Source organism: Dendrobates tinctorius, unplaced genomic scaffold, assembly GCF_039654945.1.
Source record: "Dendrobates tinctorius isolate UK_male_01 unplaced genomic scaffold, ASM3965494v1 ptg000213l, whole genome shotgun sequence".
In the NCBI taxonomy this organism is placed as follows: Eukaryota; Metazoa; Chordata; class Amphibia; order Anura; family Dendrobatidae; genus Dendrobates; species Dendrobates tinctorius.
The window spans coordinates 4,623,531-4,649,287 of record NW_027361880.1 but is presented as its reverse complement, the minus strand read 5'-3'; the positions used below and the strand labels follow the sequence as shown (position 1 = coordinate 4,649,287).

Genomic DNA, 25,757 nt, shown 5'->3' with positions numbered 1-25,757 from the left:
CCTCCTCATCAGGTGGCAGATCACTACCAATTAAACCAACCTCACTACCTCCTGTCACCACCAGAGGGAGAACGGAGAACAGAAGGAGAACTCTCAACTGGTGGAGCAGAAATTGAGTTCACAACAATCGTCCCTCTGTTGCCCGGGCCGGGTCCTCTGCTCCTCCTGCCTCCACTTCCACACCACGAGGCCTATGCCTCTACAGTGTCGAGTACAGGAGTGCTGCATCGCTGCCGGCGCCGTGTCTCGTAATTGCGCCGCACATCTGCACACAGGGTTTTCTTCTAGGCCCCACCTGTTCTGTCGCTTCCAGTCACTCCACCCATTTCTTAGCAATCTGTTGTAGATGGCGAGTTCTTCTCCTCCGGCGCACCCACCAGGGGCGGGCACCATGATTATGCCACCAACTCTGCTAGACAGCTTCTCTCACCATTTTCCAGTTAGGACGCCCACGAAGGGTGGGATCAAAGGTGTCGTCCTCTTTTTGCGCGCCATCTCCTGCCATCTTTAGAGCTGCCATCTTTGCCATCACAGTGTCAGTCACATTCAAGGTTCTAGTCAAGTCCATTATATCAGTCACACCCAGCATTTCAGTAACATCCACAATATATTCATCTTCACTCTTTTTTTGGTCACATCAATAACATCATTCACGACATTTCCATGCTGCACGGTTGCGGGATCCTGCCGACTTCACCAAGTGTGAGGGAACGCCTGGGCTGTAGCCATGGCTGAGAGTTTGTACTTTAATACGTCCTGGTCTCCCGTCACATGAATATAGTGTCCCCTCTGCAGAATACCTTCTGCTTCACCTTCTGCACCATCAGGGTCCCATCGGGCTGGCTGAAGTTCCGCTACTGCCGTTGTTGCATATAAAGACACAGAGTCTGTTTCAAACTTAAAACGCAAAACTTTACTTTCTTGTTTTCGCCGCACATCCTTTCCCGATACAGCATCAGCATAGAGTTCCATACAGTCCACATTCTCTACTCTCCCTGCACTTCCTTCTATGTCCCTCAGTACGTGCCTGGATCATACCACCACTTGCAGTAACGCAGCGTCCTCCCTGTTCAGATTCTCTGTGCTTGTGGGTTCCCTCAGCCGTTTCACCCCGGATCTGAGGGCATCAGCCCATGCGGTGATCTGCCACAAGATGAGCGACCTGCGTCCCGTGCTGATTGGGACCTCTTCTCTCACTTCTGCTTCACACTGTTGTCAGACTGCTGCTTCAGCTTCACTTCTGTTCCTTGAGCCCAGGATGGCTGGGTCTTTAGCTTTCAACGTTACAGAGCTATCCGCCCTACGCACCTGGGCCCTACTCACTACCAACTGGAAGACACTTTCCACTTAGCACGGCTAGCTTCTCCTAAGTAAACTATGGAAACTAATGTGCCCCATCTAGTGTCCAATTCGGGGTACTACACTCTCCCAATATCTTCCTAAACACATAACAGAATGACATGAACATCTGTATAAACATATACATTACTCTAAGAAAGAATAAAGGTAGGAAACATATATATAATATAATATATAACATTATACTCTACACTAAGGGGGTAGTACGTGAAACACTTTCTGTACCTCCTTACACCTACTAGTCAAATGATCATCCCTCTATAGAGCTAAAGATCCATTTACATTGGCCATTCAATGAAAACATATGTGAACATACAGCTATTCAGCCGTTGAACATATTGAGGAGATAAACTGTGTCATTATGTTACACTCAGAGAATGTTTTAAGCTAGATGCGGGCAAAGTGCGGCCAAAGGGCCATATGCGGCCTGGTGTGGCCTATGGACCCATACAACCAAAAGGCTTCATGCAGTGACATCCCGCACCACATGTCCGCCACCTGCCCAGCTTCTCACATTCACTGGTATCTGCATCCACCAGATGGGATACCGGTGATTACAACGATGGAGCACCCTCTTCCTCTATCATTGAGCCTGTGTGGCTGAGAGAGCAGCAAATGCGATGTCATTGTATTGCAATAACTGTGTCTCAATGCACAGAACGGGCCTTTTTGAACATGGGTTAAGTGAGCAATTGTGTGTGTGTGTGTGTGTGTATATATATAATGCGCACAGTGGCGTATTGAGGCCTTGAGAGGGCATTGCAGTCACAGGCATATTTAGGGAAAACTTGCTCTGGGCTTTTATGGTAGTGGTACAGTCCGTTTCATTCCTGGCCCGGGTTTTCCATGTGGTTCAAGGCTGCTAGTTAAAAACCCTGCAGTATAGGGCTTGAATGTGTCAGGTTCAGTGTCAGTCTGGTGTTCAGAGGCGTACAGGGCAGAAGGCTCTGCAGAGCTCCACCTGAGTGAGGCAACACAGCCAAGGCAGCTGAATACAGTGTACACAGTGGTGCAGTTGCCCATGGCAATCAGTCAGAGGAGGACTGGCATGTTTAGTGACTGTAAACTGGAGGATATGGTTCCCGGCTGCGATCCGGAGGATATCATGTACTGTGTAATGCTGTGAGTAGAACATTAACACAGCGGTGCAGTCGCCCACGGCAACCGGTCAGAGGTGGACTGGCATGTTTAGTGACTATAATCCAGAGGATATGTGCCCGGCTGCGAACTGGAAGTGGACTGTCCTGTCCCCAGCTGCAATTCGGACTGTCCTATTTCCCGGCTGCGATCCAGAGCATACCGTGACCTGTTTTTTTTTTTTTTAGTTTAACATTAAAGAGACCTTGCTGGATAACTCTGCCACATCACTGCACAGGGTGCTACCGCTGCATCACTATATATATATATATATATATATATATATATATATATACATACATATCCATGGCCAGAACCCTTGAAATTGTTCCAGAAAATCAAAGTATTTCTCCCATAAAATTATTGCAATTACACATGTTTTGTTATGTACATGCTTATTTACTTTATGTGTATTGGAAACAATGCAAAGAAAAACAGAGAAAAAAAGTACAAATTGGACAATATCACACACAACCTCAAAAATGGGCCAGACGAAAATGTTGGCACTCTCAACTTAATATTTGGTTGCACACCCATTGGAATAAATAACTGCAATCAATCACTTTCTATAACCATCAACAAACTTCTAACACCTCTCAACTGGAATTTTGGACCATTCTTCATTTGCAAACAGCTCCAGGTCTCTCATAATTCAAGGGTGCCTTCTCCCAACAGCAACAGGTGTCAATGGGATTTCGATCCGGACTCATTCCTGGACTCATTCATGGCCACGTCAGAACTCTCCAGCGCTTTCTTTCCATCCATATCTGTGTGCTTCTTGAAGTATGTTTGAAGTATTGTCCTGCTGGAAGACCCATGAACTAGCACAAAAACTGGCCTTTCGGACACTGGGCACTACATTGTGACTCAAATGTAGTGGTAATTTTCAGATTTCATGATGTTTTGTAAAACAGTCAATACACCCAGTGCCAGAGGCAGCTAAGCAAATTCAAAACATCTTTTACGCTCCACCATATTTGACTGTAGGTACTGTGTTCTTTTCTTTGTAGGTTTCATTCTGTTTTTGATAAATAGTAGAATGATGTACTTTACCAAGAAGTTCTATCTTGTCCATGAGACACTTTCTCAGAAGGATTTTGGCTTACATACATTTTGGAAAAGCTCAATTTTTGTGTTTTTTCTTTGTATTTTTGCATTCTGTGCAAGCCTGGGTGTAGCCTCCCTCTCCTGAGCGGCCTCCCTCTCCTGAGCTGGAAATTGTATTTTAAAGCTTCCCCTAAGCGGTGTCCACTGGTTGGGACCCGGTCCTTTTGTCTGCCCTTATTCACACACTGAGGTCAACTCTGACACATGGTAAAGATTTTAATATTAGACAGTGTAGAACCGTCCCGATCAGAGTCACCTTGTCAATGGTGGGATGGCTTTAATGCTATTTTTGATCAAAAACAGTATTACTAAGAACTGTGTTATTTACGGTAAATGCACTTTTGCTTTTTTACTTATTTAGTTACAGCAGGGTTTTTGCTCATTTTGTCTCTTGTAGGTTTTGTATGTTTTTTGGCCAATGTGAACATGCGTTTATATGCTGCATATATACCAACTTAAACCAAGCTCAATTTTTGTGCTTTTTCTTTACATACATTTTGGCAAACAGCAGATTAGCTTTTTTATGACTCTGTGTCAGCAGTGGGATCCTCCCGGGTTTCCTGCCATAGCTTTTCATTTCACTCTAATGTCGATGGATATTTTGAGCTAATGCAGTCTGAGCCTTCAGGACAGCTTGAATTCATTTGGAGCTTGATTGGGGCTGCTTATCCACCAAACAGACCATCCTGCATTGCAAACTTTCATCAATTTTTCCCTGCCATCCACGTCCGGAGAGATTAGCTACAGTGACATGGGTTGTAAACTTTTTGATTATGTTGCGCACCATGGACAAGGGAACATCAAGATCACAGGAGATGGCTTTGTAACATTGAGATTGTTGATATTTTTTCACAATTTTGGTTATCAAGTCCTGAGACAGTTCTTTTCTCCTCTTTCTGTTTGCCATACTTAGTGTTTTAGGTCTGATAAGCATATTGCCCACACCTGTTACTTGCCATAGGTGAGTTTTAATGCTCACCACATGCTTAAAATATTTACCCACAATTTTGGAAAGGTGCCAACAATTTTGTCCCACTCATTTTTAGGGTTTTGTGTGAAATTATGTCCAATTTGCCATTTTTTCATTTATTTTTTGTGTTGTTCTAATACACACAAAGGAAATAAACATGTGTATAACAAAACTTGTGTAATTGCAAGAATTTTCTGAGAGAATTGTTTTCTGGGACAATTTCAATGGTGTAAACATTTTCGGCCATGACTGTAAGTTATTTATATACATACATATAGACCATATTTTTCGGACTATGGGGGGTCCATCTTACAGACCGAATTCAGCTTACCGGCAGGGGTGGGGGTCACAGGATATGTTTGGAGATGCGACACTGCAGGATGATGCTGCGAGTCTTATCCTTGGCTGGTAGAAGGAGATGCTCGGCGGTGCGGGGGCTCTGACGACATTTTGTGAAAGACCGGAGCCACCACACTGCCAGTGGCGGCGCATGCGCAAATTGAGATCTCGGTACCGGCGGCCATTTTCTCGGAGTCCACTGCAGTGAAAACATTGAAGTGCAGGGGCTTCCAGCTTTCATAAATGTCAACGGAGCCCTCTCACCACCGAACAACCGCTCCTACCAGCCTTGGAACTTGTAACATCGCCCTGCGGCGTCACACCCCCGAACACCCCCACCTCCCAACCTAGGGCCCGCAGCATTGCCACAGTTTCCCCCGATAAGCTACATTCGGTCTATAAGACGCACCCCCACTTTCTCAACAAATTTTTGGGGAAAAAGTGTGTCTTATAGTCCGAAAAAATACGGTATATAATTTTGTGTGGGGGGAGGATGGTGCTTGGGCACTTCACTGTGTAAGGGAGCTTTGTGTGGTACATTATTCTCCAAAGAGGCTGTGTGTGGAACATAATACTGTGTAAGGGGGTTGTGTAGGGACATCATTTGCCATGGGGGCTGTGTGGGGACATAATTGTGAAAGGAAGCTGTGTGGGGGATATTATTCTCCAAGTTTCCTGTGTGGAGACATCATTCTCCATGGGGGCTGTTTGTGGACATAATTTTGTTAGGGGGCTGTGTATGTGACGTTATTTTCCAAGGAGGGTGGGTGGGGAACATAATACTGTATAAGGGAGCTGTGTGGGGACATCATTCTCCATGGGGGTTGTAGTTTTACACCGGACAACCCCTTTAATCACACTCAGGCCTCCTGTGCTCCAGCATATGTTATCACACTGCAGTGAGGAGAGCAGAATGTTTGGCAATATATGTCTCACACTGAACCTGTTCTAAACTACTGTGTGGGCTTGTTCTTTATCCCCCAGTATGTTGCTGTCTGGTTATGATCGGTCAGCATCCGAAAGAGGAAGAAGTACATGTCTCTAGAAATATCTGACTGGTAATGCCCACTTGGACTTAATAAAAAGTAACCGTTTAAGTGTCAAATACTTTGATTACTAAATATCTTTGCAACAGAGTGGCGAAATTAAAGAAAAACAAAAATTACATCATGTGTCCCGATCAACATGAAAACTTTTGGTGAAAGGCCCTCTTTAAATGAGTGCTGACCTACTTGTCTACTGTCAGTCGGCAGAAATCTGCCAGTGTAAATGCTTTTTTATTTTACAGTTTGTCAGTGGATTGCACATACATGGATGTATCTGTTATAAAGTAATTTTTCAAATGTACTGTAACCTAGTATTAAATCATTAATGCCTAGACCTTGTGTATCAACTCAGATATACAGTATACTTTTACCAAAAGTATCATATAAGATGTCTTAGATGTATATGCTACTGTGTCTTTAAAAGCCAGTAATTGTATAGCTCCACCAGGAGAGGAGGTTGACAGAAATGACATCAAGTCTTTCAGTAGAGGGGTAATTTGATCCCTTTGAAACCTCTTTGTTCGTGTGGTGCGGGACCCTCCTTCTTGACTAGCTGGATTTTTCATATAAACAGTATAACTCTGCTCTGTTTTATAGAAAGCTGTGACTGCAGGGGCCGTGGATCGTCTAACAGACACATCAAAGTACACGGGATCACACAAGGAACGTTTTGATGAGAGTGGCAAAGGCAAAGGCATAGCAGGACGTGAAGAACTGACTGACAACTCTGGATACGTTGGGGCATATAAGGGAGAAGGGTCGTACGAAAGGAAAGTCAAGGAGTAACTCAAGAACAACAATTGAAGGAATCCTGAATGGACCCTAAAAACATCAGTAATGTCCCGAAATCCACCAGGATGAAACAGTTAATTATTTAGCATCTAAGACATCTGTCCTTAGCGTACATTAACCTGTCAATAATACACCATCAAATGTGAAATGGGATCCTCTCATTTTTTCTAGGTCATATGAGACATGTTATTCTATCCCAGAACTGAGCAAGTGGCACACTGCGTCTTTTCTTCTACTAGGAGCATGCAGACTGTTCATCTACATAGACTGTTCCTGTGTCTCTGATTAACCTGAACACATGTATATGGAGCCTGTTCACAGTGTTCATAACGTTGTACTTTAGAGCCACAGTAGGCGCTCTGTCAACCTCTAAGTGACCTGTAGATTTGATTTGCTGCTATATTACATCTGTATATAACTTGTAATTTTTAAGACGCTATAATACAATTGTGTGCATGAGACCCAAAGCAATTTCACACAATTTGCCAAAGAATACATAACTATTCTTTGCAATACCAAGTTATCCCATATCTCTTTACAGTGGTCAGAGGTTCATTTTTCTGTTAATCCCTTTCACGGGCATAGTAATATTATAAAATGGGCTACACATGCCACTTATACATAAAATGACTGATTAGGGAATGTGATAGGCTGTTCAGAACAAATGTGTTTTGAGGGATCACCTAAAACTGTGCAAGTTGTGGCTGGTCCTAATTTCTTGGGGTAGAGCATTCCAGAGGATTGGCGAAGCACGGGAGAAGTCTTGGAGATGGGAGTGGGAGGTATGGATTAGTGCAGAGGTTAGTCGAGAGTCGTTTGCAGAGCACAGCGGTCGGTTGGGCTGATAACCAGAAATGAGGGAGGAGATGGAATGGGGTGCCGCACCGTGGAGAGCTTTGTGGGTGAGAACAAGTATTTTGAATTGGATCCTATAATGAATGGGCAGCCAATGTAACGACTGGCGAAGAGCGGACGCATCCGAGTACCGATTAGCCAGATGCATAACCCTGGCTGCAGCATTAAGGATGGTCTGGAGAGGGGAAAGTCGAGTGATGGGGAGGCCAATTAATAGAGCATTACAGTAGTCCAGGCAGCAGTGGATCAGGGCAATAGTGAGGGTTTTTGTTGTTTCCATGGTGAGAAAAGGGCGGATCACTTCGAGAACAAATGGATCTACAGTCCAAAATCAGACACGCTGCATCCTTTTCTCCCTTGACAATCATGAGTTATAAGCCCCCACACACATTAGATTTGCAGCAGAATGTAAAAAGACAGAAGCACAATGATTAAATACCCTGCAGTAAATAAATATATAGTATAGTGCTTGAAAACAATATACGGTACTTAGTTAACATGTTTTTTGCTAAAAAAAATTTGAAAACCATCCCACCTCTTCACAGTGACCGTAACTGGGACAGTCCTAACTCTAATATTAAAAACTTTACCATGTGTCAAGTGACATATATGTGGATAAGAGCTGAGAAGGACTGGGCCCAACTAGTGGACACACAGCCTTTGGAGACCACATCAATATATTGCATAGCTCAAAGGAAAGGCAGGCCACACCTTTATATGCACATGATGCAAACAGGCAGAAAAAAATCCAAAAGGTATGAACTGGGATATAAACTAGTGTGCATGCAGCGTGTAAGCGCACGTTCACACTGGCCAATGAACAGAAAAAAACAAAGACAGAAACATAATGATTAAATACCCTGCAGTAAATAAATAAATAGCATAGTGCATAAAAATAATATACGATACTTAGTTACTTTTTTGATAAAAAAAAATACAAAAGCCATCTCACCCCTTCACGGTGACCATAATTGGGACAGTCCTAACTCTAATATTAAAAACCTTACCATTTGTCAAGTGACATACATGTGGATAAGGGCTGAGAAGGATTGGGCCCAACTAGTGGACACACAAACAAAGGAGACCACATCAATATAATGCCTAGCTCAAGGAAAGGCATGCCATGCAACACCTTTTATATGCATATGATGCATATAAGGCAGAGGTCTTAACTAACACTTGAAGGGTCTTGGCACTTTCATGGTATGTGCACTTGAAGTCTGTTAGACGCCTGTGAGTCTCTTGAGATTTTCTGACAGAAGATGCTTCAGGACACAGTCGTTATTTTATGCTGAAGTGACTATTGTTGCTTCTTTTTGGTCTGGCAGGCACAGTACTGCATAAGGAATGTGCCTCTGACTGTAGAGCACCAAAGACTAAAGCTTATAAAATACGGTCAGTGCCCAATTCACGCCCCTCGCACCACTCCCCTCAGTGATGTACCAATTGGGATGCCCTGCTGTCCAATGGTCCATAAAGGGGAAGGTATCTACAGCCACACCTACAGGGGTTAAATCCTGGTGCCCAGGTCAGCAACTTCTTTTTCCCTCTGGTGGTCACTTGGAAGCTTTTGTGAAGCTTTTGTGTTCGCAGTAATGGGCTGTATTATGGTCCAGAAGCATCCGGAACGCTTCTCCGAATTATTTATATATCAGGATCTGATATATAATTCATATAAATCCCATGGCAGTTCCGCTTGGCGGCAGTATCATGAGGAGTTCCGCAGGCGGCTGGCCCTACAGCCCCATCTAGGATGGGTGAAAGCAACAGATGTGTGGCTGCGACTGATGCTGTCGCAGAAGCAGCCCCCCTTTTCATCTGCGATCACTAACTACTCCGCAGGTCAACATTCAGTGGTCGTACGAAAACCCAGGGCCTGCTGGCTATTTAACGTGGGAAACTGCCGTTTCCAAGCACTATGTAGGTTTAGACACGACTGCTCAGCTTGAGGTGGAGGACACGCAGCTGCAAGGTGTACTCGTCAAGCAAACAGAGCGCCTACAAGGCAAAACCCCGGTGAGCATAACCGCGATGGGCTCCTGGCTAGACCTCTACCCCAATAAGGATGCGGCATGGCTAATACACTGCGGTTTTACGGACGGTTTCTTTATCCCCTTCAAGCTTAGTAGAACACCAACACTAGCTAAGAACCTAAAATCAGCCAGAGAATTCCCCGAAATTCTAAAACAAAAAGTAGAAAAGGAAGAGATGCTGGGAGGTTTCTGTAAAATTAAAAAAGTCACCCTTCAACAAATGCAAACCTTACTGGCCTACTGACATTTGCCAGCCGAGTAATTCCAGTCGGCAGAGCCTTCTCTCGCAGATTATCTTTGGCAACAAAGGGCATTTCCCAGCCTGGCCATAGAATTAGGCTTACTCGCTCGTTAAAAGCAGACTTGGTAGTGTGGAAAACGTTCCTGCAATCATGGCGGGGCCCTTTCAGTCGCGGCCCTTCAAGAATATCAAAATATATCCTCTAGGCATTATTCCAAAAAAGGAACCTGGTGTCAGAGACACCGCACTGCACTTGCTCATAGAGCCAGTGCGTGTGTCCTGAGAACAGAAGCAGTGCTGAAAGATACCTGTGGAGTGGGCAGCAGAGGTGACAATGCGTGCTTCAGGCTAATAGTGTCAGGGTCCAGTCAGCGCTGGAAGGTAAAGAGGCAAAGGACCTGCGGACACTGAAACTGAATAATGTGCACGGGACCTATGGTCATGTGACTGCAAGGGGGTGGGGCTTAGCGTCCTGTATTCAGATAGGACAGGACACCATACAACAACTCAGAGTCAGGCAAAACAGAGGCCACAGCAGTACGGGCACATGAGGTACAGGAGGGACAAACAGACGGGTAGTCAGACAGAGCCAAAGGTCATACACAAGAGGGCGACGTGGTACCAAGGGGACGAGCAGAGAGAAGTCGGGTCACAAGCAGAGAGTCATACACGAGAGGTAGCGCAGTACAAGAGGGTCAGGCAGAACTCGTAACAGGGACAGAACCGGATCACAACCGAACAAGCAAGCAAGATATCAGGCACAAGGCACACGTATACAAGAGGTCACTTAACTCAGCCGAGGGCAGGAGTATAACTGACACCGGACCCAGGTCCAGTGAGCCCTAAATAGCCTCCTGCTGCCAGAGAGAGGCAGCACAATTAACCCATAGTATAACCAGGACGGGTCAAAGCGAAATCCCGTCCTGGATCATGACAGTACCCTTCTCTCAATGGGGGGCCACCGGACCCCCAGGTCTCTCAGGGTACTTGGTGTGAAAGGCTCGGATCAACCGATCCGCATGAACTGATCGAGCAGGAACCCACGAGCGTTCCTCAGGACCGTAGCCCTTCCAATGTATCAGATACTGAAGGGCGCGACGGACCAACCTGGAGTCGACAATTCGTTCCACCTCGTACTCAGCCTGCCCATCTACCAGAACCGGTGTCGGGGAAGATGATGATCCCTCCCCACTGGACCTCACAGGTTTCAAAAGGGCCTTATGGAAAACATTAGGGATCCTTAGAGATGGCGGAAGACTCAACCGAAAAGCCACCGGGTTAACTGCTTCGGTAATTACATAGGGACCTATAAACTTGGGTCCAAGCTTCGCAGAGGGGACATTGAGCCTTATATTTTTGGTGGATAACCATACCTTATCTCCGACCTGAAACACTGGACCCACGGATCGTTTTTTGTCCGCAAAAAATTTAAATTTGTCCTGGGCCTTCGTAATGTTATTCTGGACCTCCCGCCATACCTCCCCCAACCGCTGGATCATCTCGTCCGCCCCAGGACACCCAGAATTCAAGCGGGAAAATTCTCCAAAATGAGGATGAAACCCATAATTGCAAAAAAAAGGAGATGTACCCGTTGACTGGTTAGTGCGGTTGTTAAAAGCAAACTCAGCCAATGGTAACACAGAACACCAATCATCCTGTCGGGCTGAGGTCAAACAGCGCAGAATTTGCTCCAGAGACTGATTGGTCCGCTCAGTCTGCCCATTAGTCTCTGGATGGTAGGCGGATGAAAAGGACAGACCAATACCCAACCTCCTACAAAAATCTCTCCAAAATCTGGACACAAATTGCACTCCCCTATCAGACACCACATTCAGGGGTACCCCATGCAACCGCACCACATGCTCCACAAACAATCTGGACAATGTTTCCGCATTAGGTAGAGCTGCCAAAGGTACAAAATGTGCCTGCTTACTAAACCTGTCCACTACGACCCAGACCACGGTATTACCCTTGGAAGGGGGAAGGTTGGTGATGAAATCCATGGACAGATGAGTCCATGGTCTCTCAGGAATTGGCAGTGGTACCAATTCCCCGGCCGGCCGGTTATGGGGAGTTTTCGCATGGGCACAAACCTCACACGCAGACACATACTCCCCAACATCAGAGGCTAAAGAAGACCACCAGAATATTCTAGCAATGGCCTTCCGGGTCGCTGAGATCCCTGGATGTCCACCCAGAACTGAGTCATGGAACTCCTGGAGGACCTTGAGACGAAACTGAGCTGGCACAAAAAGTTTATCCACCGGCTTAGCTGGAGGTGCAAGAGCCTGGGCTTCTCGAATCTCCCGTTCCAACACATTAGAAACCTCTGCCACCACCACCCCAGGCTGAAGAATGGAGGATGGAGGTTCCGGGGGGGATATCGGATCAAGACTGCGTGACAACGCATCCACTCTGATATTCTTGGATCCTGGTCGAAAAGTGATCGAGAAGTTGAATCGGGAAAAAAAAAGTGACCATCTAGCCTGTCTGGGAGTCAACCTTTTAGCTGACTCAATGTAAACTAGGTTTTTATGGTCCGTGATTACCGTTATAGGATGAACAGCCCCCTCCATTCTGCAAAAGCCAATTTTACGGCCAGAAGTTCCCGATTCCCCACATCATAGTTTCTCTCCGCCGGAGAGAACTTCTTTGAGAAAAAGGCGCAAGGTCTTAAATTGGTCAAAGTGGCGGGTCCCTGGGACAATACCGCCCCCACCCCCACCTCTGAGGCGTCTACCTCAACAATAAATGGTTCAGAGGGGTCCGGTTGGATAAGAACCGGGGCCGACATTAAACATTTTTTCAAAAACTGAAATGCCGCTACCGCTGCGGTTGACCAATTCTTGATATCGCCCCCCTTTTGAGTCATGTCTGTGAGGGGTTTAACCACCTGTGAGAACCCCCTTATAAATTTCCGATAATAATTAGCGAACCCTAGGAAACGTTGCAGACCCTTCAAATCACACGGTTGAAACCACTCGAGAATGGCCTGCACCTTATTAGGATCCATGCGATACCCTTCAGCAGACACGAACCCCAGAAAGGACAGTTCCTGAACAAAAAATAAACATTTTTCAAGTTTAGCAAACAGACAGTTCTCCCTGAGCCTTTGGAGAACTGCCCGAACATGACCAATGTGAGTCTGTTTATCAGGCGAGTAGATTAAAATGTCATCCAAATACACCACCATAAAACGTCCAATCAAATCGGAGAACACATGATTTATGAAATTTTGGAAGACCGCTGGAGCGTTGGTCAGGCCGAAGGGCATGACCAAATTTTCAAACAACCCTTCAGTAGTGAGAAAGGCGGTCTTCCATTCATCTCCGTCCCGGACTCGGATAAGGTTATACGCTCCCCGTAGGTCTAATTTCGAAAACCACTTAGCTCCGGACAACTGATTGTATAAATCAGGAATAAGTGGAAGGGGATAAGTATTCCTCACAGTTATTTTATTTAACTCACGAAAATCGAGGCATGGGCGCAAACCACCGTCTTTTTTTTTTACAAAAAAGAACCCTGCCGCCACAGGAGAAACAGAAGGACGAATATGTCCCTTACGGAGGCTCTCAGAAATATATTCCTTCATCGCAGCCCGTTCCGGATCCGAGAGGTTATACATGCGGGCTTTGGGCAATTTAGCACCTGGAACCAGGTCAATGGCACAATCAAATGGGCAGTGTGGTGGTAAAACCTCAGCCTCTTTTTCGGAGAAAACGTCAGTATAATCTATCAGGCACTCCGGAATGCCTTCTAGACCCACGGACGACACAGACACAGAAACAAGACATTTCTCAGAGCAATAGGGACCCCATTTAACAATATCCCGAGATTCCCAATTAATCACAGGATTATGCAGCTGTAACCAGGGGAACCCCAACACCAGTCCCGCAGGCAGGTTGTTCATTACAAAACATGAAATACGTTCCTGGTGTAAGGAACTCACTTTAAGGAGAAACTCTTCAGTACAAAACACAATGTCATTCTTAACCAGTGGTGTTTTGTCAATAGCAACAAGGTGAATCGGAGTCTCCAACCTAACTGTCCCTAACTTACACCTGGCCACCAAGTCAGAGTCAATAAAGTTCAATGATGAACCGCAATCCACGAAGGCAGTTGTGGATGTGGACACACCCCCACAACAAAGTTCCACTTGAAATGACATTTTAGAAAATGCAGAAAAGGGTACCTGAGAGCCTGGGTGACCTCCACGATAATCACCCGGGCTCAGTCGCTTGTTGGTTAGTGGCCGGGAGGGGCAATCCTTTTTCCCATGTCCAGACTCGCCACTGTGAACACAGCATTTTCTCACGTGCCGTTGTCTCCTTTCTTCCTCCTTAAGGTTGATGGTTCCCATCGCCGTGATTTTCAGTGAAGAACTGGCTCCCCTTCCTTGGGAGAATAATGATGTCTCGGTTTGTATCACTCCCCTTGCCCGTAACCTGCGATCCATTCGGAAGGCCTGTGTCATAGCTTCCTCCAGGGCATCAGGTGGGGGGTGGAGAGCCAAGGCGTCTTTCAGATGCTCAGACAGGCCTCTACGGAACAACCCCCGGAGAGCAGCGTCGTTCCAGCAGACCTCAGCAGCCCAGCGTCTGAACTCTGAGCAAAACCACTCGGCTGAGTGTTTCCCCTGGCAAACATTCATCAGCCTGTCCTCAGCCATACGCACCCGATCAGGCTCATCATAAATATGCCCCAGGGCCTCAAAAAATGCATCCACAGTCATACGCTCAGGGGCCGTGGTAGGAAGGGAGAAAGCCCAAGCTTGGGGGGCTCCCCTTAACAGAGACATAATGACCCCCACTCTCTGACTTTCATCCCCAGAAGAGTGTGGTCTTAAGGAAAAAAAAAGCTTACAGCCCTCCTTGAAAACTCTGAAGTCATTTTTATCTCCAGAAAAGGTATCTGGTAACTTCACTGGAGACTCAGGGGAAATTAATGTAACATCCTGATCCCCCAATGAACGAACCCCCTGCACAGTGTCAGCGATCAGCTGCTGAGACTGAGCCAGGACTCTTTGTTCTCCAAAGAGTTTCTGAGACATCTGCGTCAGATGCTTAACCTGCTCAGAAAGAGTGTGCACAGGATCCATCACACACACAGGTGAATGGGAGCAGAGAAGAAAAAAAAAAAAAAATGGTATGGGTCAGTTATAATGTCAGAGACACCGCACTGCACTTGCTCATAGAGCCAGTGCGTGTGTCCTGAGAACAGAAGCAGTGCTAAAAGATACCTGTGGAGTGGGCAGCAGAGGTGACTATGCGTGCTTCAGGCTAATAGTGTCAGGGTCCAGTCAGCGCTGGAAGGTAAAGAGGCAAAGGACCTGCGGACACTGAAACTGAATAATGTGCACGGGACCTATGGTCATGTGACTGCAAGGTGGCGGGGCTTAGCGTCCTGTATTCAGATAGGACAGGACACCATACAACAACTCAGAGTCAGGCAAAACAGAGGTCACAGCAGTACGGGCAAATGAGGTACAGGAGGGACAAACAGACGGGTAGTCAGACAGCCAAAGGTCATACACAAGAGGGCGACGTGGTACCAAGGGGATGAGCAGAGAGAAGTCGGGTCACAAGCAGAGAGTCATACACGAGAGGTAGCGCAGTACAAGAGGGTCAGGCAGAACTCGTAACAGGGACAGAACCGGATCACAACCGAACAAGCAAGCAAGATATCAGGCACAAGGCACACGTATACAAGAGGTCACTTAACTCAGCCGAGGGCAGGAGTATAACTGACACCGGACCCAGGTCCAGTGAGCACTAAATAGCCTCCTGCTGCCAGAGAGAGGCAGCACAATTAACCCATAGTCTAACCAGGATGGGTCAAAGCGAAATCCCGTCCTTGATCATGACACCTGGTAAATATTGTCTAATCCATCACCTGTCTCACCCAAGGGGCGAATCAGTTACCAACACTATCCCCCCAGAGGAAGCTTCTGTCACATAAGCGGCTTTTTACAGGGCTGTAGAATTAGTCCGGGCAGCCGGTCCCAGCGCCCTGCTAGCTAAATCAGACTTAGAATCGGCATTCCGTCTTTTACCTGTACATCCCGAATGTTTCCACCTATTAGGTTGTAAGGTGGACCAGCACTATTATTTTGATTTTGATATGTGTCTGCCGATGGGATGTTCAATTTGGTGTCACTATTTCGAGTTATTCAGTACGTTCCTAGATTGGGTAGTCCGTTATGAAACAGGCAGCAATTCTCTGATTCACTACCTCGACGATTTTTTGTTTGTCGGTCCCAAAAATTCTAAACTCTGCTCCCTCCTGCTAGCTAAATTTAAATTTATATCACATCATTTCGGTGTTCCACTGTCACCGAAAAAAAGCACTAGGACCATGTAATGTACTGCCTTATTTGGGCATCGAAATAGACACCAATTCGATGGTTTTTCAGTTACCTACAGAAATAATTCATAAAAACATTACAGATGCTGGAAGGTTTCTGTAAAATTAAAAAAGTCACCCTTCAACAGATGCAGGCCTTACTGGACATACTGACATTTGCCAGCCGAGTAATGCCGGTCAGCAGAGCCTTCTCTGGCAGATTATCTTTGGCAGCAAAGGGCATTTCCCAGCCTGGCCATAGAATTAGGCTTAATCGCTCGTTAAAAACAGACTTGGTAGCATGGAAAACATTCCTGCAATCATATAACGGTCATACATGCGTCATCGCTAACGAAACTTCAAGCAAAGACATAGGGCTCACCATAGGGTGGAGTAAAAAACATGGTTTTGCAGCAATCTACAATGACCTATGGTGCAAAAGTAACTGGTTGGAATTATGGACCACATCAAGCTGGGGGCGCGATCCAGCCCTGTTGGAAATTTTCCCTGTCGAGATATAGGCCAAACAGTTGAGAAACGCAAACATTCAGTTGCAATCTAAAAATTTGACAACCGCTAAGAGCTTGAACCATATGTCAGCTGCATCTTTGCCCATACTTGCTCTTTTACGCCGGTTAGCACTTATATACTTGGAAAACAATATCTGGTGTCGAGCCACAGTAGTGGCGGAGGTAGATGATAATATCATTAGCCCACTTTTATCTTCCGATTTGCAGGCCTTCAGAATCCAGCTCCCAACATGCAACCTTCGAGTAGTCAGTGTCCACCATCCCTATGGGACACAGTGGCCAATCACTGATGCCCTTAATCCGTGCCTCAGTTTCGCCGGCTACCTGGCAGGTTTATGGTAAGGCTTGGGAGGAGTGGTGCTCATTAATTCAGGGTAGGCCAGTAGACAAGTGCAACCGAGCAAGAGGCGTAGTGATGACAGAATTTTTGGTTCGGCTAAGGGAAGGAGGGGCGTCGGGTACAGCGGCGCAACGGAAATTATCGGGATTAGCCTTTTTCTTTCAACTAAAGTGGTAAAAAAGGGTAGAAAGAATGTCGCCGCCCCATTTCACTGAGTTTATTGCATGACATTATTTCAAAAGCCCCATCGGTCTGCAAATCGCAATACGAGGCTACCCTCATATCAGCAGCCTTCGCTATCGCCTTTTTCGGTGCACTGCTTATTAGCGAATTGTCACCTCGATCAAAAAAGTGCATCAGAAGGCGGTTTAATTAGCAAGGATATAGTCATATGTAGCGACACTCTGTGAATACGAGTGCGAAAATCCAAGTGTGATCCAACTGGGAGGGGCACGTGGGTGCTGGTTAAATCAGCAAATGGCCCAGTATGCCCACTTAAAATAGTCAAAGGTTATGCGGTAATAAGACACGAAAGCAGATTTTTTTCTCTCTCATACAGACGGGTCCTGTCACGCTCACCGTAGTAGTTGTCAGGAGTGGCGTGACAGGCAAGCGTCAGCGGTCCCTGTACAGGTGAAGAGACACAGGAGGCTGGTTACTCTCGGTGGCTGAGCAGGAGCGCAGCGTCTGATGTCAGAAAACCGGTCCTAGGACCTGCGGGAGGGGAAGAGCGATGGAGAGGCGCTCAGTGCCCGCAGGACCTTCCACCATGTGACCGCGCGTCAGAGGAGGGGGTGGAGCTTACCTCCGGGACCCAGCGGTGACAGGCAGGGGACTCAGCTACACAGGGGCTGAACATTGGCAGTAGTCAGACAAAACAGGGGGTCATACACAGATCGAGCAACGCAGTACAGAATCAGAATGTCAGAGGATAGTCAGGTGAAGCAGAGGGTCAGATACGGGTCGGGCAACGCAGCACAGAATCAAAACGTCAGAGAGTAGTCAGGAGAAGCAGAAGGTCAAACACGGGTCGAGCAGTACAGTACCAAATCAGAAACCAAGAGACGTAAACCAAGTCCAGAACAGATCATACACCAACCAACGTACGAGAACAGGCGAGAGGCACTAGCGATGCAGGGTCGGGCACACTCAAGTTAGGAGTATACGACAGGGAGGGGTGCTCACCTTAAGCTATAAAAACCCTCCCTGGCCCCAAAGAGAGGCTCTCCTTATTAACCCCTGCACCATCTGTCCAGAATCCTGAATAAACCATGACAGGTCCCTTCTTACCAAGTATCAATTTCAGGCAATTTTCACGTTATGCGTAGAAAAATCCGGAGCTAATCCAAAGGAATACGGGACGCATTCTTTTCAAATCGGGGCAGCCACCAAAGCAGCTAGGGCAGGAGTATCGGAGGCTGAGGTGCAGAGAATGGGTTGATGGAAATCCGCATACTTCGCTAGATTCATTAGATCTGATTTGCTGAAGTAACACATTTTATCTCTTACAGGATTTGAAGTTTGGGTTTTAAAGACATTCATATGTCTATTGGGTGGCAAAAATGGGCCGAGCAACAGCCTGGTGGAAAGAGTCTAGTCTTCCTGGGTCTAGAAGTCAACTGGAGAGGGATAAGAGGCCTCCAATGGCAACAGGTGTTACAAGAGATGGTTGACATCTCCAGGAGGGTGAAGCGCCCGGTGATAATTGTGTTACACGTTGGGGGCAATGATCTTGGCAAGCGTATAATCGCTGATCTTTACAAATGGATGACAACAGACATCGAATGTTTTACCTGTTTACTCGCAAATATGGTACTGGTATGGTCATAAATGATACCACAAGCCATCTGGCGGGGTGCAAGAGATGAAAAAGCTATAGAACGAGTAAGAAAAAAGTTTAACGCGTGGATGGCAAAATTCGTGAGGGGAAAATGTGGTATTGTGGTTCGTCATCACCAGCTGGAAGGAGACAACACGGCATTATTAAGACTGGACGGCATTCACCTTACAGACATCTGCCTCAATATATTTTTGCCCGGCTTGCAGGATGGAGTTGAACAGGCCTTGATGTTGATGGGTGGGGGTCGGAGTCCTGTGTAGGTCATACACAGGATCCTCCGTGGCGGAAGAAGTAGAGGAGGGCAAAGGTTCGTGACCGCTCGTTGGTCAAATCGCCTGTCGATCGCGAACAGGATCTCAGCCATGAGCCCCCCGTTACGAATTGTAATTGCCCTTCTCTGCTTAGGTAACTAATAAACTGTGACCGACCTGTTCAACCCATCTAGGTCTGACTGTGTTTTCTTTGCGGGATTGGTGGGAAAGGGGGGTGAAGGCGCTGCTTAGGACACACAGGTCTCCAAAGTAATCTTTTCCAACATCTTTTAGCCAGCAGTTGTTGTTGTACTACATAGTGTGGGGGCATTAAACTGTGTTTAAAAGGGGAACTGCAGGCAGGGGCAGACATTATTAAATGTTTATTGGGCACTTATTGTAATAGAGCAGTGATGGCGAACCTTTTAGAGACCGAGTACCCAAACTGCACTCCAAAACCCACTTATTTTTCGCAGAGTGCCCTAAATACTGAGGTTTTAGATTAGAAAGACAACTCGTACATTAGCGCGCTATAGAGTCAGTATCAAAGAGCTTGTAAACGCTACACTCCAAGCCTAAGATACTATTCACCTATTGTAGTGAAGGTCTGTTCTTGAGAATGGATAGGATTTTTAATCAAAAGTAAAATTGCAAAGTTGTTTTGTTTTCACAACCTCATTGCATTTGTGACCCTTTATCATGATGAGAACAAACTCTTTAAGACAGGGATATTAAACTCAAATACACAGAGGGCCAAAGTTAAAAGACTGCAGAAAGTTGCAGGCCAACTTTGATATTTGTTAAAAAATGTCTTTTCCTTATCAAATAAAACGATTAACTTTTGGAATTATAGTGGAATAATATAATATGTTATGTAACAGCAATAAAAATCATGTGGCCCAATGGCCTAATTTACATATGTAATAACAAAGGATAAAAATACCTTGAATAAAACAGATAATAAAATTTGATGCAAACAAAACTGCTATCAAACTCAGCATGATACCTCAATGATCTCCTCCACACACAGAGTATGACGACCCTACTGTACCCCCTTCCCTCAGTTCCCCAGCAAAGAATGGTGACCTCATCACAGTATGATTCTCCAACTGTAATCACCACACAGCCCTCCATACAGTATAACAGGCACACATAGTCCTCCGTACAGTGTAATGGCCCCCTCATAGTCCTGCATAAAGTGTAATGGGCCCCACATAGTGCTCCATGCAGTATAATGGCCCCTCACGATGCTCCATACTATAAAATGGCCTCACATAGTGCTCCATGCTGTATAATGGCCCGTCACGATGCTCCATATTGTATAATGGCCCCCCCGTAATGCTTCATACTGTATAAGGGCCCCACATAATGTTTCAAACTGTATAATGGGCCCACACAGTGCTCCATACAGTATAATGGCCTCACATTTTAAAAAAATAAATACTGTATATACTCGTGTATAAGCTGACCTGAGTATAAAATGAGGCACCTCATTTGGACACAAAAACTGGGAAAACTTATTTACCCGAGTATAAGCCGGGTATGCATTGTCCCCTAATCCCTATTCTTGTATGCATAGTTCATCATCCCCATCCTTGTATGCATGGCTCCTTATCCCTCCTTGTCTGCATTATATTATATAGCACCATTGATTCCATGGTGCTGTACATAAGAAGAGGTTACATAAAAATTACAGATATCACTTACAGTAAACGAACTAACAATCACAAACTGATACAGAGGGGAGATAACCCTGCCCTTGCAGGCTTTCATTCTACAAGATGGTGGGGAAGGAGACAGTAGGTTGGGGGGATTGCAGCAGCTCCGGTTTTGGTGAGGCGGTAGCTCTGGTAGCGGTGAAAGAGGCAGCGGGGTCATTGCAGGCTGTAAGCTTTCCTGAAGAGGTGAGTTTTTCAGGTTCCATCTGAAGGAGCCGTATGTGGTTGATAGTCGGACATGTTGGGGCAAAGAGTTCCAGGGGATGGGGGATATTCGGGAGACGTTTTGGAGGCGGTTGTGTGAGGAGCGAATAAGTGTGGAGGAGAGAAGGAGGTCTTGGGGGGACCGGAGATTACGTGAGGGAAGATATCGGGAGATTAGTTCAGAGATATATGGAGGAGACTGGTTATAGATGGCCTTGTAGGTCAGTATTAGTAATTTGAATTGGATACGATGAGGGAATGGGAGCCAGTGAAGAGATTTGCAGAGGTGAGAAGCAGAGGAGTAGCGAGGAGAGAGATGAATTAGTCGGGCAGCAGTGTTAAGGATGGACTGGAGAGGTGCGAGGATGTTAGCAGGGAGGCCACAGGAAAGGATGTTGCAGTAGTCGAGGCGGAAGATGAGGGCATGCGCAAGCATTTTAGTAGACTGAGGGTTGAGGTAAGGATGGATTCTGGAAATATTTTTGAGTTGGAGGCGACAGGAGGTGGAAAGTGCTTGGATGTGCAGTTTGAAGGACAGGGCAGAGTCAAGGGTTACTCTGAAGCTGCGGACTTCCGGTACGAAGGAAAGTGTGATGTTGTTAATTGTGATAGATCAGGTAAGGAAGTTCTGTGAGATGGAGGAAAGACGATGAGTTCAGATTTGTCCACATTGAGTTTGATGAAGCGAGAGGAGAAGACGGGGGATATGGCTGATAGACACTCCAGGATTCTGGGCAGCAGAGAGGTGACGTCTGGGCCAGAGAGGTAGATTCTGAGTGTCATAAGCATAAAGGTGGTACTGGAATCCATGGGACTTTATGAGTTACCCCAGGCCAAGTGTATAGATTGAGTAGAGTAGGGGTCCTAGAACAGAGCCTTGGGGAACTCCAACAGAGAGAGGGTGGGATGAGGAGGTAGTGTAGGAGTGGGAGATGCTGAATGTGCAGTTGGAAAGGTATGAGGAGATCCAGGATAGGGCGAGGTCTTTGATGCCAAATGAGGAGAGGATCTGTAGTAGGATGCAGTGGTCAACCGTGTCGAAAGCAGAGGACAGGTCTAGAAGGAAGAATATAAAGTATTGTCTGTTAGCTTTCGCTGTAAGTAGGTCGTTAGTCATTTTGGTTAGGGCTGTATCAGTGGAGTGATGAGGGTGGAAACCAGATTGTAGATTGTGGGAGGAAAGTTCAGCATGGATGTGCTGCTCCAGGAGATTGGAAGCAAATGGGAGCAACGATATTGGGCGATAGCTAGACATAGCGGTTGGGTCAAGGGTTGGCTTTTTAAGGATAGGTGTGGTTGTGGCATGTTTGAAAGCAGAAAGGAAGGTACCAGAAGTTAGTGATAGGTTGAAGAGGTGGGTTAGGGATTGGATAAGAGTGGTGGTGAGGTTGGGGAGGAGGTGGGATGGGATGGGGTTGAGTACACAGGTGGTAAGGTGTGATTTGGAGAGGAGAGTGTTACCTGTTTGAATGCAGTGAAATCATCTAGCGAATTTGTTTTCTTCCAACACCGCTCTGCAACCCTGAACACTTGCCGGAGCTTTTTAGTGGTGTTCTTGTGCCAGGGTTGTCTGTTGATACATTGCCCTCTGCCATGAATGAGAGGGGTGACTGCATCAATAGCTGATGCGAGAGTGGCATTCTAGAAAGCAGTGGTACTGTATGGGTCTTGGAGTGAGGATATGGATGCCAGTGATAGAATAGAGTCAGAAAGCGTGTGGGTGTCTAGGTGTGCGAGGTTTCTACAGGGGTGCGCATCTTGCTGGACATGGGTGACAGGTAAGGATGACAGGGATGAAAAAGTGAGAAGATGGTGGTCGGATAGAGGGAGAGGGGAGGTGGTGAAGTTAAATAGAGAGCAGAGACGTGTGAAGACCAGGTCTGATGTATGTCCATCTGTGTGGGTGGCTGAGGAGAACTGAGTAAGTCCAAAGGATGAAGTATGGGACAGGAGTTTGGAGGCTGCTGACTAAAGGGTATCAGTGGGGATGTCGAAGTCACCCATGATGATAGTGGGGATGTCAGTGGAAAGAAAGTGAAGAAGCCAGGTTAAGAATTGGTCTATAAAGGCAGTAGCCGGGCCCGGAAGTCGGTATATGACTGCCACTTGGACGTTGGAGGGAGAGTAGATGTGGACAGAGTGGACTTCAAAAGAGGGGAGGATAAGGGAGGCAAGAGGTGGGATTGGGTTAAAGGTGCAGTTAGAAGAAAGGTGAAGACCCACTCCTCTACCGTGTCTGTTGCCGGGGCAAGGAGTGTGAGTGAAGTGGACGTTGCCGTAACACAACGCAGCAGGGGAGGCTGTGTCAGAGAGTGTCAGCCATGGTTCTGTGAGGCCAAGGAAGGCAAGATTGCGAGAGAAAAAGAGGTGATGAATCACATGAAGCTTATTGCAGATTGAGCGGGCATTCCAGAGTGCCCCAGAGAGAGGGCGTAGGGGGATGGGCATGGATTTTACGTTGGAGAGATTGCGGTACTTCATATTAGATAGGGAGCGGTAGGAGGGGGAATTAATGGAAAATATTAGCTGTGGGGGTCCAGGATTGGGAGATATGTTGCCAGCAGTGAGGAGAAGCAGAGAGAGGGAGAGCAGGTGGGAGAAAGAGAGTGGCCGGCTTGTTTTATGTTTTATTAGGAGAGATCTGAAGTTTAACAGCAGGTCGGCAGAGGAGGTCAGGTGGGGAGGTAAGAGGGAAGGGGAGATGATTATTTGGTTAGAGGGTGCTGGGGTTTGGGGATAGCGAAGGAGAGTGAGGATTCATAGAATCATAGAATCATAGAATCGTAGAGTTGGAAGGGACCTCCTGGGCCATCTGGTCCAACCCCCTGCTCAAAGCAGGATTCGCTAAATCATCCCTGTTAGATGTCTGTCCAGCCTCTGTTTGAAGACTTCCATTGAAGGAGAACTCACCACTTCTCGTGGCAGCCTGTTCCACTCATTGATCACTCTAACTGTCAAAAAGTTTTTTCTAATATCTAATCTGTGTCTCCTCCCATTCAGCTTCATCCCATTGCTTAGGATTAGTGGAGCAAACACTGTAAGGGCATATGTAAACATGGTGAAGGAGTTGGGTTAAAAGAAAAGTTAAGTCCAAGTAATAAGAAGTGCTTACTTGGCAGAAATAACTGCAGCTTCTGTATACTTACCTGCAGTTATACTTTTCTGCAGGACGCGTGCATCCACCCCACACACGTGCACCCCTTAGAATGCTACTATATTTATCGGACTGAGTAGAAGATCAGGTGAAAGGGATTGTGGGAAGTGTTTTGGGATAAATTAGCAGTTGGCTAGCACACCAGGGTTGGATAGATGATCAAAGACCTTGGGCCTGGCTACAACTGTAACACCTCTCGCCAGATAACATCCAGAGTTACCCCAGTATGGATATACAGCAGTGAGTATTAAGTACAATGCAATAGATGAATTATACCAAATATTCAGCAGGTACATATATATATATATATATATATATATGGCAGTGTGATAGGCAGCAGATGAGACAGCAAACAGAGGTGTAGAGTTGTACCATTAAAATATATGCATCGTGATAGGCAGCAGATGAGACAGCAAGCAGAGGTGTAGAATTGTACCATTAAAAAGGCTCCTTATCCCTGTCCTGGTATGTTTGGCTCCTCATCCCTGTCCTGGTATGCATGGCTCCTCATCCCTATCTTTATATGCATGGCTCCTTATCCCCATCCTGATCTGCATGGCTCCTTATGCCCATCCTTGTCTGCATGACTAACTATCCCTATCCTTGTCTGAATGGCTCCTCATCCCTATCCTTGTATGCTTGGCTTCTTATCCCCATCCTTGTATGCATGGTTCCTCATCCCTATCCTTGCATGCATGGTTCCTCATCCCTATCCTGGTATGCATGGTTCCTCATCCTTATCCTTGTATGTATGGCCCCCATGAGAAAAGCATTAAAAAAACATCCTAGTTACCTTCCCTGTGCGCCCTCACAGCAACTTTCCTATGCCAGCAGCATCTGCGGATTAGCGATCACGTGTCCCCGCTTATTAAGGTAATGAATATTCACCTCTCTCCACGCCTATGGGAGTGGAGAGAAGTGAATATTCATCACCTTGATGAGCGGGTATAGAAATTGCAGGAACATGGGATGTTGTCACAGACAAGAGGCAGATCAAGAGTTAACAGGTTTATTATCAACACTTTTACTCAGCGCAGGGAGTGGGAGGTAAAGGGAGAGCGTTAGGAAGGAGGGCAGAACTGGGAGCTTAAAAGGGTCTGGCCTAGTCACCTGCTTCTCACTGCGCCACGCGCACATTACAGCCTCTGGTTTCAACAGCGAATCACCTCCTGACACGGAGGTTGGTGGGGTCACGGCAGTCTGTCGTCCACTCACAGTGGACCTGTATGCAGGGGAACTGTCAAGTTGGCCTGCTCCCACAGGATGCTCTGCTTTAATAGCTGACACTGCACCCGACTGTCCGCTTAGCTTTCCCGCCTGGACCTCTTTTCTTTTCCCGCGTGCATCGTTTTTTAACCCGGCCCCGCTTACAATAGTCACATGCAAGGGTTGGTCCTTGTCTGAAAATCTTCCCCCCTGCAACATTGGTGACAGTCCCGGCAGTTCCGGAACCGGTGCGAGGAAGGTATGCCTGATCTTGTTCTTCCTCTTACACGGGC

The 25,757-nt window shown here is 46.4% G+C and overlaps 1 protein-coding gene across 3 annotated transcripts in view; it reads left to right on the top strand.

Moving 5' to 3' along the window:
• The window catches only part of TPPP2 (tubulin polymerization promoting protein family member 2), a 29,672-nt gene extending 22,461 nt beyond the window's left edge, over nucleotides 1-7,211 (top strand). For all 3 annotated transcript variants that reach the window (XM_073554778.1, XM_073554776.1, XM_073554777.1), the window contains exon 4: nucleotides 6,556-7,211. In XM_073554778.1, the coding sequence (XP_073410879.1) occupies nucleotides 6,556-6,744 (189 nt within the window). In that variant the 3' untranslated portion in view covers nucleotides 6,745-7,211. The remainder of the gene's footprint in view (nucleotides 1-6,555) is intronic.
• Nucleotides 7,212-25,757: the final 18,546 nt, after the last annotated feature.